The sequence below is a fragment of the Rutidosis leptorrhynchoides genome, chromosome 2, assembly GCF_046630445.1.
Source record: "Rutidosis leptorrhynchoides isolate AG116_Rl617_1_P2 chromosome 2, CSIRO_AGI_Rlap_v1, whole genome shotgun sequence".
Lineage (NCBI taxonomy): Eukaryota > Viridiplantae > Streptophyta > Magnoliopsida > Asterales > Asteraceae > Rutidosis > Rutidosis leptorrhynchoides.
The window spans coordinates 632,986,811-632,999,257 of NC_092334.1; the positions used below are offsets into that span (position 1 = coordinate 632,986,811).

The 12,447-nt window shown below is 33.0% G+C and overlaps 2 protein-coding genes across 2 annotated transcripts; both read left to right on the forward strand.

Annotated features, from left to right (window-relative positions):
* Positions 1 to 1,129: 1,129 nt before the first annotated feature.
* LOC139890095 (F-box/FBD/LRR-repeat protein At1g13570-like) lies at positions 1,130 to 2,156 on the forward strand. Its single transcript, XM_071872997.1, has 3 exons — positions 1,130 to 1,510; positions 1,620 to 1,778; positions 1,860 to 2,156. The coding sequence occupies exons 1-3, from the start codon at positions 1,130 to 1,132 to the stop codon at positions 2,154 to 2,156; spliced, it is 837 nt and encodes a 278-aa protein (XP_071729098.1).
* A 1,002-nt stretch (positions 2,157 to 3,158) lies between these two features.
* On the forward strand, positions 3,159 to 10,040 carry LOC139893646 (uncharacterized). Its single transcript, XM_071876822.1, has 14 exons — positions 3,159 to 3,293; positions 3,493 to 3,859; positions 4,280 to 4,518; positions 4,603 to 4,759; positions 4,895 to 4,972; positions 5,069 to 5,143; positions 5,271 to 5,390; positions 5,482 to 5,646; positions 6,456 to 6,981; positions 7,317 to 7,473; positions 7,641 to 7,750; positions 8,052 to 8,164; positions 8,689 to 9,046; positions 9,595 to 10,040. The coding sequence occupies exons 2-14, from the start codon at positions 3,527 to 3,529 to the stop codon at positions 9,903 to 9,905; spliced, it is 2,742 nt and encodes a 913-aa protein (XP_071732923.1). The 5' UTR covers positions 3,159 to 3,293; positions 3,493 to 3,526; the 3' UTR covers positions 9,906 to 10,040.
* The last annotated feature ends 2,407 nt before the right edge of the window (positions 10,041 to 12,447 follow it).

Sequence of the window (12,447 nt, forward strand, 5' to 3'; positions counted from 1 at the left end):
TTAAGAATAGATTACTAAATATAGTTATAAACTACTAGATTTATAACATATATAATATTTTATTTATATTTATGTCTGCTACTTTACCAAAGCTACCTATTGATAATTTATTATGTTCATCTTCCTAAAACATAATTTATACTCGTCGATACATATACCCTCTCTCTATATAATACGCCTGTAAAACCCTGACTACTCACTATCTCTATCATAAAATTCACAATCGATCATCAAAGTTATCATTTTATTTCACACTATCGATCATTTAATTTATCGATCATTTCATTGACTTTAGGGTTTTCGTTCACTAAATTTTACTCTGATATTAACTTGAAAAATCAGTCATTCACAGAATACGGAAGGTATCTTTAAGTTTATGTTTTGTTTAAATACATATTATCTTATATATACTCACGATTATGAGTTGTGAATCTGTAATTTTTTGTTTTTCTTATGTTAATTTGCTACAGATATATAGCACAAATATTTCGATGATTATGCCAAGCTTAATACTCTTTAGTGGTCAAAATATATTATTGACTATTATTGTTGTTTTAATTGTAGTTGTAATGGTGTTTTAGTTCTTCTTTTTGTTATACTTGATTGATACTGGTTTATTATGGTGTATATATGTAATATAATATGTAATGTAATAATGTAATAATTGATTTACTATTCTGCTAGCTTATACTTTGATTCTTATATCTCAGCTTTGTCTTATGTTTATTAGAATATGGATTTGGCTCCCGGGACACATGAAGCATCTAAAGTTGTGTTGGAGGATGGTATCAACAGCATGCCTGATAATGTGGTTACTAATATTCTGGATCGTTTGCCCATTCAATATGCAGTAAGGACCGCTATCTTGTCAAGGAAATGGAGGTTTAAATGGACTATGGTCACTCACCTCGTGTTTGACTGGATGTTTTTTGAGTATTTGGTGGGACTAGGAATTGTGAATTGGTATGATGTGAGGAATATAATAAGTAGACTTCTTCTTCATCTTAAAGGTCCCGTAACAAAATTTGTTCTCTCTATACCAAGTGGCAAGGTATTCGATGTTGAGGATATAAATGATTGGATCATGTTCTTGTCACGAAATGGAGTGAAAGAGTTAACTCTTAACAATATGCATGTACCACCTCTTAAGTTATCTACCCATATTTTCTCTTGTGTGGAGTTGGAAAGTTTGACACTTCATAACTGTTCTGTGTATTCCCCACCCACTTTTTGTGGTTTACCAAATCTTTTGCGTTTGGACCTGGGTAAGGTAGTATTTGAAAACACAAGTCTTGGAGAAATTATCACTCGAAGTCCTTCACTTGAGATTCTGAGTGTCAGCCAAGGAGAAATTAAACTAGTTGATATTGCTAAACTAATAAATCTTAAAGAATTGTTCCTGCCATTGCATTTGCTTGACCATAGAGCAATCACAAGTTCTTTAATTGTTGACCTTGGGACTTGTCTTCCAAATCTTCAACTGCTCTCTTTGGATTTCCTAGACTACCAGGTAAGGCTTATTACTTGGGTCTTTGAAATCATATATTTACAGTAAATTGAAATCATATTTACATTAAATTGCATTGATGCCTTCTAATCTACAACTTTTCTTATTATAGTTCTTAGGAGATTTAGTTGGTACAGTGCGGGTCCCTTCCTCCTTTCCCTGCCTTGAGAGTCTTACATTATACCAAATTGATTTTAGCTGTAAGACTAACCTGATGTTTGCTTTTGAGTTGATTGGGTGTTCTCCCAAACTGCAGACCCTTTGGATCTCAGTAAGTGAACATATATGTACCGTATACTTATCGATTTGCTTCATAGGTGTGTTTCTAAATAATACTATTTATTTTTGGTAGGCTAAACACAATGATGCTGTCCCACCACCTGCAATTTTTTTGTCAGAGATAAACTCCATCCAATTTGGGCTGCCACAACTACGAAATGTGGCGTTGCTATCTTTTCAAGGTTCAGAGAATGAAATATTGCTGATAAAGAAATTACTTGCAGATTCACCCTCGTTAAAAATTATTGATATTTATCCCGTGTCATCTGAAGTGTTTAATGGTGACAGTGGAAGGTTGATGGTTGCTACAAAGTTGTTAAAATTCCATCGAGCCTCAACCAATGCCGAAGTAGACATCTACTGGTCTTAGTATTCAGCACTTGTGTTTGTGTTCTATACCCCCATATAGTTTGTGTGAAATTGGTTAGCCCTTTTGTTTTAAAATGGCTTTAGTATAATTATAGATGTGATGTGATGTGATGATCAGTAGTCACCTGGCATTTGGAGTCTCCCCTCAATGCAGTCATGCCACTAGTACGTGTGTATTGCTATTTTGTGGTTGTGATATACCCATTTATTTATCTAAATATGGTTTACCTTCTATATCTTAATTTTCTTAAACTTTCTTTTCGTTGATGTGGCATTATATGATATGTTATGTTATGATTTTGTGACTCGTTAGATTATTGCGTTATATACCCGAAAGGAGGACATTTTCTTGTTGTGATGTCAAAAAATGAACTTGTTAAAGTTTCATACATGACCAAAAGGCAACAAAAACTCCAATACCCTTTCCCTTCTAACCAAACGCCTGAGTTATACTCGAAATCTTGATAAGGAGCCATACAAAATGCATATAAGATATATACTTAAATTGAGATATGACTCCGGGCTACTCTTAAAGTGGGTAATTGTTTAGGATTGGTTGGTTTGCAAAACAAGTGGTTGTCCTGAAATTGGTCGGTTCGCAAAGCGTGCAATCACCTTGTGATTAGTGGGTTCACAAAGCGGGTTCGAATACTCATATTAATACAAAATTCTAAAGATATTTCATATACTTTTCGACACATTGATTTCACTTATTCCTTTCTCATTTTTTTTTTCCGACAGTCTAAATTATTCAATTATTCTAGATTAATTTGCAATAATTGAAAGTTTGAATAGTTTTTTTTTTTTTTTTAAAGTTTGTTAGTTTGAAAGTTTGATAGCTGAGGGGGGTTGGAGGTCATTTATGAAAAGATAAGCAAACACTCATCCAATACCATTACGTCACATGCAAAAACACATCGACTTAAAAAGTCAAATAGCAACTAACACAAGACTTCAACAAACTACACATATACTGTATGTATTTCGCCAAATTAAAGGTTTTTTTTTTTAATATTTTGTTTTTCCAACTTACTATCTAAACAAGATAACTTATATTCCTCCCATATTCCGTGATCAGTTGTATACAAATCTGTTAATAAAATTCTCCCCATCTTAAGGGGTCCAAATCGCAATAAAGGTTCGATCTTTCAGTTATTCATTATAGAGATCAAATATGTATTCAAACATCAGTCGTAGTAAATACCCATGAATTATTGCTTAGAATTCTTTTTGAGATCCAATAATCTTGCAATTTTGAGTTACAATTTTGGTAAATTTTATCTTATGATTTTGAATAATGAAGTATATATAAGTGGTGTTATCTGGTTGCATTCCAGGTGTTTGATTAATTGCCAAAGTGAGATAATAAGAATGAGAAGCAGGTCAAAAAAGATTCCGGGTAGTACATCAAAGGAATCCGGTAATGGCGTATTAAAGTCAGGGAAGGTAGTAGACGAGACAAATATTAAGAATGTAGTGACTGCAAAGAGATCAGGTTATGTTGTTTTGGCTTTGTTTATTTTGATCACACAAGGGATATGGGCAGTTTATCATTACCAGTTTGAGATTTTACCCGAACCTCTTACGGCTGAGCGAGTCGGTAAAAGAGGGTTTTCGGAAGAGGCGGCAATGAAGCATGTTGTCGAGTTGACTCAGTTGGGTCCTCATCCTGTTGGTTCTGATGCTTTGGAGCTTGGATTGCAGGTATTATAAATTGTAACTTATGTTCAAGTATCTGGATATACTCACATATACTTATATGAGATGTATTCATTTGAATCCTCAAATTTGATTGAAATCCAAGGGACTAATCAGAGCGCGACAATCAAATGTGGTAAACGTGGGAGGTTAACATGTGATTGACTTCTTTTTTCTTATTATTATTAATTTTTTTTTTTTTTTTAAATTTATCCCGGTTTAGGGTTTAGGGTTTAGGGTTTAGGATTTAGGGTTCAGGGTTCATGGAAGTGATTGTCGCGCTCTGATTGGTCTCTTGGATTTCAAGCAAATTTAAAGATTGAAATGAATATTTCACATACTCATATACCTTATATTTTGATGATTTAGTGAATACATTAATCTGTGTACTTAATTTGTTTGTTTATGTGCTTGTTGTTTGTGCAGTATGTATTAGAAGCTGCCGAGAAAATCGCAAAGACGGTTCACTGGGAAGTTGATGTTGAAGTGGACCTTTTTCAAGCAAGCTCCGGTGCTAATATTTTGGTTAGTGGACTTTTTAACGGGAAAACGCTTGTTTATTCAGATCTCAAACACGTAGTTGTAAGAATTTCGCCTAAGTACGATTCTGAAGCTGTAGATAGTGCTATTCTGGTCTCTTCTCACATAGATACCGTCTTCTCAGGGTAAAAATATCATCCATTTTTCTTTTATTTTTTACTTATTTTTCTTTGTATTGAAAAAGATAATGAAGGTTTATGTTGATGAAGGGAAGGAGCAGGTGACTGCAGTTCTTGTGTAGCTGTTATGCTTGAGCTTGCTCGAGGAATCTCCCATTGGGCCCACGGTTTCAAGAATTCGGTTATTTTCTTGTTTAATACTGGGGAGGAAGAAGGCTTAAATGGTGCACATAGCTTTATAACTCAGGTATGAACCTTTGCTTGATCAGTAATGTGTCTTTTTTTATAGAAATTTTTTAAGCCCTAATTATAAACAGAAACAGAATGATTTATTAATGCATAAGTTTTAATTTAAATTTCTTTATTTCTTTTTGTATTGTAGCATCCATGGAGTAGTTCCATACGCATGGCTATTGACTTGGAGGCCATGGGCATTGGAGGAGCATCTGCTATATTTCAGGTTAACACATCTCTAATTAATGCAATTAAACCGAAAAACTAAACGTGCTTCATTAGATTTAAATAAATTTCTGTCCTAACAAGTTTGTTTTTACAGGCTGGTCCTCATGCATGGCCTATTGAAAACTTCGCATTGGTAGCCAAATACCCATCTGGTCAAATTCTTGCTCAGGTATGTATTCTTTCATTTCTTTATTTTCATCAAATATATTAAACCTTTTCGTGTTAAAAATAAATATTTTTAAACATATCATATATAACTTTGGATTTTTAAGTTTAAAATTTGTTTAGTGGTGCAGGATCTTTTTACATCTGGTGTGATTAAATCTGCTACTGATTTTCAAGTGTACAAAGAGGTTGCTGGTCTTTCTGGCCTCGACTTTGCTTACGCGGATAATACCGCCGTGTATCACACAAAGGTATTATTAAAAGTTTGTGTTGACATGGCACTTTCGTTCTGACCATTATAAACGAGTTCTTATGAAAGCGAGATCTTATACTCATGTGCAGAACGATAAGTTGAAGCTTTTAAAACCGGGTTCACTTCAACATCTTGGAGAAAACATGCTTGCTTTTCTGCTTCATACTGCATCGTCATCTGAACTTTCTAAAGGAAAAGTAATGGCAGTTAATGATAAAAGTGATGGTGATGCAGCCATATATTTTGACATTTTGGTATGTTTACCTTTTTATGCTTTTAGTGGATATGTTTTTATGGTTTAATGATTAGAAAACATGACGTATTACGACTCCCACCACTTCAAATGAGACTAACACTTTGACTTTTGAAATTAAATAGATGGAAAATTGTGTAGAATGGTAACCAAGAAAGTTTTAAGTATTGTTTGTTGGGTGACACATTTTTTGTGAAACTATTCAACAGGTAACAATTTACAGGAAAATAAATAAACATTTGATATATGGTAATCTAAAATTACCAGTTCACCTTGACCATGTTGACATATTCTGATGTGGAGCTGATGTCATAATAAATTTTGGTCTTGACTTCGGAGGGAGTAATCTGCAATTCGGGGATTAATTAGTTTGGACTTTTTATACGTTAAATAATAAATTTCAAAAATATATTTGTAGATATTGAAGAAATCCATAAACATACACATAAACTTTAGCAGAATTGTCTAACAACATAATGATAATCCTTCATTTATTCAAAAACTCTATTTTTCTAGTTGACAAAATTGTCTTAAACATCAAGATAATCGTTCACTTTGATTTTGACCAAAAAATCTGATTTTGACCCATTAACTGATGCTGACCAATTGGTTAAACGGATTTTGGAAAATCGGATCGGTCTGTTCTTAAAAGGAGTAATCGGGGATTAATCGTGAGTAATTGGAGGTGTTTTACAACAGTGGCCATAAGTGTTGCAAAAAAAGTTAATTAATCTCGCATAGGGAGTACCTTTAGTTATTTTTTAACATGATTACATGCTTCTGATATAATCATTCGATGTGACAATTCAGGGAACATATATGGTTGTATTCCGTCAACGTTTAGCCAACATGCTCTACAATTCTGTCATAATGCAATCTATTATGATATGGGCTACATCAGTTGTAATGGGCGGGTCACCCGCCACATCATCTTTAGCCTTATCATTCTTAAGCATCCTACTAATGTGGATATGTTCATTAAGTTTCTCAATCGCCGTTGCATTCATTCTACCACTTATATCTTCATCACCGGTTCCCTTTATTTCAAGCCCGTGGCTCGTTGTTGGTTTATTTGCTTCCCCTGCATTCCTTGGGGCTTTGACTGGTCAACATATCGGTTATCTTGTACTAAAACGTTACATATCACGTGTATTTTCCAAAAGAATGGAGACACTGTCTCCTGCGGTTCAAGCCAACTGGGCCAAATTGGAATCTGAAAGATCGCTTTATAAAAGCGGGTTGTTGCAATGGCTTATTCTTCTTGTGTTGGGACATTATTATAAAGTTGGATCTTCTTATTTAGCCCTTGTGTGGCTTGTTTCGCCAGCTTTTGCTTGTAAGTTTACTTTCTCAAAAAATAATAATCCCTATGTATCAAAATAAATGTCCCATTTGACCTTTTTGACTTTTGAAAGTCTTTCTTTCTCAACTCTGACTTGCTATTATTTTTTTGTGTTATATATTTTGATGAAATATATATAAATGAACCGGGCTTTAAACATGTTTCATTGATATAATTTTCATCAATTTTTTATAACAAAAACAAAAATATTAAAGTCAAAGTTGAAAAGAAAGACTTCAAAAGTCAAAATAAGACAGTTATTTTGGGACGGATGGAGTACTTGTAGTTAGTCTATGTTGGATTTTGAGTGATAATTCTTGATTTTTTAGATGGATTGCTAGAAGCAACTTTATCCCCGACCCGGGCACCAAAGGCGATGAAAACTATAACGTTAATAATCGGACTATTTGCACCATTTTTAATCTCGGGTGGCATGTTCATTCGATTAGCAGGAACTGTTGTCGGTATTGCAGTTCGCTTTGACAGGTATTACAAATATGTTTTTATTTAATATATTCTTTATATAAGCTTACCTTTATAACTGCCCCTACTAAAAGAAAGTCAAATTAACATCTTTTTTTATGTTCTCTTTTTTTTAACTACATTTTATGTATATGCATTAATTTTTTAAAATGTTTTTTATATGGATAAAGGAGTCCCGGAGGCAGCTCTGAGTGGATGGCGGGTCTAATAGTTGCCGTGTACATTTCGGCTATCATATGCCTTACGTTGGTGTATCTTCTTTCGTACATCCACATTTCAGGTATTTTTAGATCGCGATATAATATCGAATAAATAAATATCCATATTTGACTTTTGAAGTTTCATTTTGGTAACTTGTAATAATGTCTCGTTTTTTAGAAATTTCTAAGATCAGTTTTGACTATTAAAAGTCAAATGGATACTTGTTTTATAAACAAAGGAGAACAAGTAGCCTACTTATTCGCCTTCTTTGAAGCGTGACGACAAACATGTAGAGCAATTTTAGCATATTGAAACTTTATCATTTTAGTCTTATTATTATTCTTTCTTACTGCATGATGATTTACTTATTCTTCATTTAGGTGTAAAAAAAATAATTGCAATTGGAAACTTTATTTTGTTTGGACTTTCACTAATTGCGGTGATATCTGGAATCATTCCACCATTTACCGAAGATGTATCGAGAGCCGTAAATGTAAGTTCCTGTCTGTTTTGTTCATGACATTTTTCACTTTGTTGAACACACTTGTTATGAGATTGACCATGTACTTGATACGAGAAAGGGAAATGGGACCCAAAAATAACGAGTGATAATCAGTATAAAGAATCAGAAATTCAGAACTACTCATTTTATCACTTAGTTAAAATTACAATTTGTTAGGAAATAGATACATTTTTGAGTTTTTTGGTCGCAAAACCGCGTGCTTTCAAGATACAACACCAATATGTATTTCTATTTACAGACATATTTTACAGGTAGTATTTGTTATTAAGATTGGTACATCTATCAAAATAAAATAAAGAATTAGAAAAAGTTATTAATCCTTAATAAATTGTAAGTTAATGCATCACATTTGATAGTTCAAAGTTAAAACAACTTCAGACGGTGAACCTACTCTGCTCGACCCGCCCATTTTGCTACCTGAAGTCAAACTTCATATCTTTGTTTAGAACCAGTGGATTTGATTTATATTTATGTAAACCCATGATGATTCTCAGGTCGTTCATGTTGTGGACGCGTCAGGAACGAACGGGGAATACAAAGAACCGAGTTCTTATGTATCTTTTTTTTCAACTACCCCTGGAAACTTAAACAATGAGATTCAACATATTGATGAAGGGTTTGTATGTGGAAGAGAAAAAGTTGTTGACTTTGTCACTTTTAAAACTTCATACGGTTGTTGGACCGAGGGCAATTTGGTAAATGGATGGAGCAAATCAGATATCCCAACGCTCGATGTGACGAGTGATTTAAGAACCGATGAAAGACTTACTCAAGTTACTATCGATGCTAAAGTTTCGACCCGATGGTCTCTTGCAATCAATACTAATATTATAGAAGATTTTAGACTCAAAGGTAATATCTTTTTAATGATTACACATTATTAAGTTTCTGAATAAAATGATCTAGGGGATTATTACTGTATTTGGGCGCTTTTTGACTGGTTTTTGTAAATCCTACTTTGTTTTACCCAAATCGCAATCCAAAGTGACGGGATCACAAGTAAATGAGTAGAATTTTTGGATCTTTTTCACACCTTTTTCCACTGTTGTAAAAAAAAACCCGATTACTCCTTTTTAAGAACAAACTGATAGGGTTTTCCAAAATTCGTTTAATTAACCGGTCAACGTCGTTTAATGGGTCAAAATCAAGTTTGTTGGTCAAAGTTAAAATTGGCAACATTTTAATATGAATTTAAACTAGAATTTTAGAGCTTTTGAACAAATTAACAATTATGTTTATGTATTTATACAATTTGTTTGAGTTTATGTATATGTTTATGGTATTCTTCTATAATTTCTCGTAATTTGAAATTTATTATATAAATTTATAAAAAGTCCAATCAGATTAATCTTCGGTTAATCCCCGAGTTGCCGATTAATCCAGTAATGCTCATTTTTCAGATGCTGAAAATGGTGAGGAACTTATTCAAATCGGCACAAAAACTACCTCAGATGGATGGCATATCATACAGTATTCTGGAGGGAAAAATGCTCCCAAAAAGTTTGATCTGACCCTTTACTGGGCCAAAAACCAAACTCAAGTGACAAACAATGATCAAGGTCTTGTGTTGAAACTAAGAACAGATGTTGATAGATTGACTCCAAAAGTCAAACGGGTTCTTGAAAAACTTCCTTCATGGTGCTCGTTATTCGGGAAGTCCACATCCCCCCATACTTTAGCCTTTTTAAGAAATCTACGCGCTGATTTCTGATTTAACAACACTGATTTACGTCCCTGGAACACTCATATTGTTTATTAAGATTTTTTATTTGCATTTAATTTGGATGCTAGTTATGAGGTAAAAGAAGAAGTTATAGAGTGGTCAATAAGTAATTTTATTTTTTTAGTTGATTTTAATACATGTACTGATTTAGACCGGCAATTGTGACCCATACACTCAAATTCGGGTCAAATGGGTCAAGCTTTCAGGTCAATTGGGTCTTGAGAAAAATTAAGCCTAAAAATGTAAATTAAAACTTAAAAAAAGATCGAAATGTGTTTCTCTCCAACCTATTAAGTCCTATAAAAAAAAAATTGAAGAAACGGGTCTAATGGGTATCAATACTCAAAAATCAATAAATAGAAATGGGTCAAATGGGTTTTGTGAACGGGTTAAATGGGTCGAGCACAAAAAGTTTCATCCGTCAAAAGTTTATGAAAGCATTTATGGTTATATCATTTATTATGTTTATTAATAGTTCTTATGTATATATAATAAATAATAATAACTAAAATAATGTAATAAATGTAAAAAAAGTGATGTAACCCATTTGACCCAACTGACCTGTAACCCGTTTTGACCCGTTACCCAAACCGACCCAACCTGACCCATTTTGACCCGTTTGACCTATGACCCATTTCAATCCAAAACCATATTGACCCGTTACTCAAACCGACCCAACCTGACCCGTTTGCCAGGCATAGTACTGATACCATCTTGCTGCATATTTAACTGGGAATGTTGAATTACGTAGGATTTATGATATTGCTGAAAAGTTCCCATCTTTTGTTCGTTTATTCGTTGTGATCTGAATCCTTCCAATTGATATGTTGTCGTGATCTATAAGTAGTATTCGTTTTATTTCACATTACTTTTGATGTTTGATCATTTTTCATATCACTCGTGATCTTGTGGGTTGCTGAACAGTTTTCATGCTTTGGTTCATGTTATCTTCTACTCGTAAAAGGGATGTTTTCGTCATTTAAATACCAAGGGAAAGGACTTGCCAGATTAAGAGCCAGCATCTTGGTGCAAAATATCCCTTTTTTTTTTGGTTAATGAGGGTAGCCAAAATATCAGTTGCACATTTTTGGTTTATTTGGACCTGATGTCTTTTATGAAATGTCTATTAAAATTTTGGTTTACATACGAGTTTTTTATACTGAATTTAAGAGCGGGTCATTATGTCAGACACAACAGACAACAACTTGTTATCGGTTTTAGATTGTGGACAATTATAATGGAACGAATGAAGTATATGTTGAATCAATCACTTTTTTAGTACTTACAATTTGGTGTCGTGTAATTGAGGGATAAATGATCAGAGTATTATGAGTGCATGTAGTAGACAGTTGACAAGTTTTAACGTTGTTTAACCGTTCTCTGTATAATTCTTTCTCTTGCTAGGTTCTAATTTCATTTTTACTTTTTTTTTTTTTTTTTTTTTGGGAACAATGACATTTTATTAAAGAACATAACTCCCTAGCAAGATGTTAAATGAGGAATTACAATGGCATTAGAAGCCAAGACTTTCAATTAGAAAGTAAAGGACTTGTATGATAAAGCGGGTTAAAAGAAAAGTGAACAATGATATCGAAAGGAAAACTTTCTCTAGGCGAGCTATCATCGAAGATAACTTGGTTCCGAATACGCCAAAAGCACCAAGTGAAAGAAGCGATAATAGATTAATAGCTTGAAGTTTCTGTTTAATTAGCCTCCTTTGTAGCTCTCCATGACTCGATCCATGAAACGACTCCGTTCATAAAACACGGAGTATGTGTAGAGTGTGTTTATTTAATAGAATGATGGATTTAAGAATGTTCATCAACTTTTTAACGACTGATTCATAATGTTATATTATAGAGGACATTTAGTTTCTAACTGGAACTTTTGGTTGTCTATGCCCGTGTAATTATCCCTTAGCGTCTTGCTAGGGATCGCTTTTATTTCTATATATTCTTTGGCCGTTAAAAAAAAGGTTATATTATAAATAATAATAAGATATCCACCTAAATGGTCATTGACTTAGCGGTATTGATGTGCCCCTCTAACCTTGATACCATGGACTCAAGTTTGAGGTGGACATTATGTATATATTCCTGTAAAAAAGTAAGATATCCAAATATGAATAAACTACTCCGAATTAAACTAAAAATGTCAATGTTAAAAGAATTACGGAGTATATCAAACCAAAAAGAAAAGCATATTGTTTTCTGTATTGTAGAAGGTACGAGTCGTGTGATACTAGCATTTTGCTAGTTTTTATTAATATAATTATTATTATTATTATTGCCTTTCAAAAAAAAAAAAAAAAAAAAACATTACCACTTTTTTTTTTTAATGCACAGAAAAACATCATCACTTTCTAAAAAAACTAATCAATGACCGGTCATCTTATTTCAATGACTAAAGAACTGAACTTTTATAAATCACACATTTACCAGTAATAGATTTATTTCATTATACACACATAGTATAAAAAAAAAAAAAAAAACAAAGCAAAAAAAAGAAAAAAAACAAAAAAAAAAAAAAA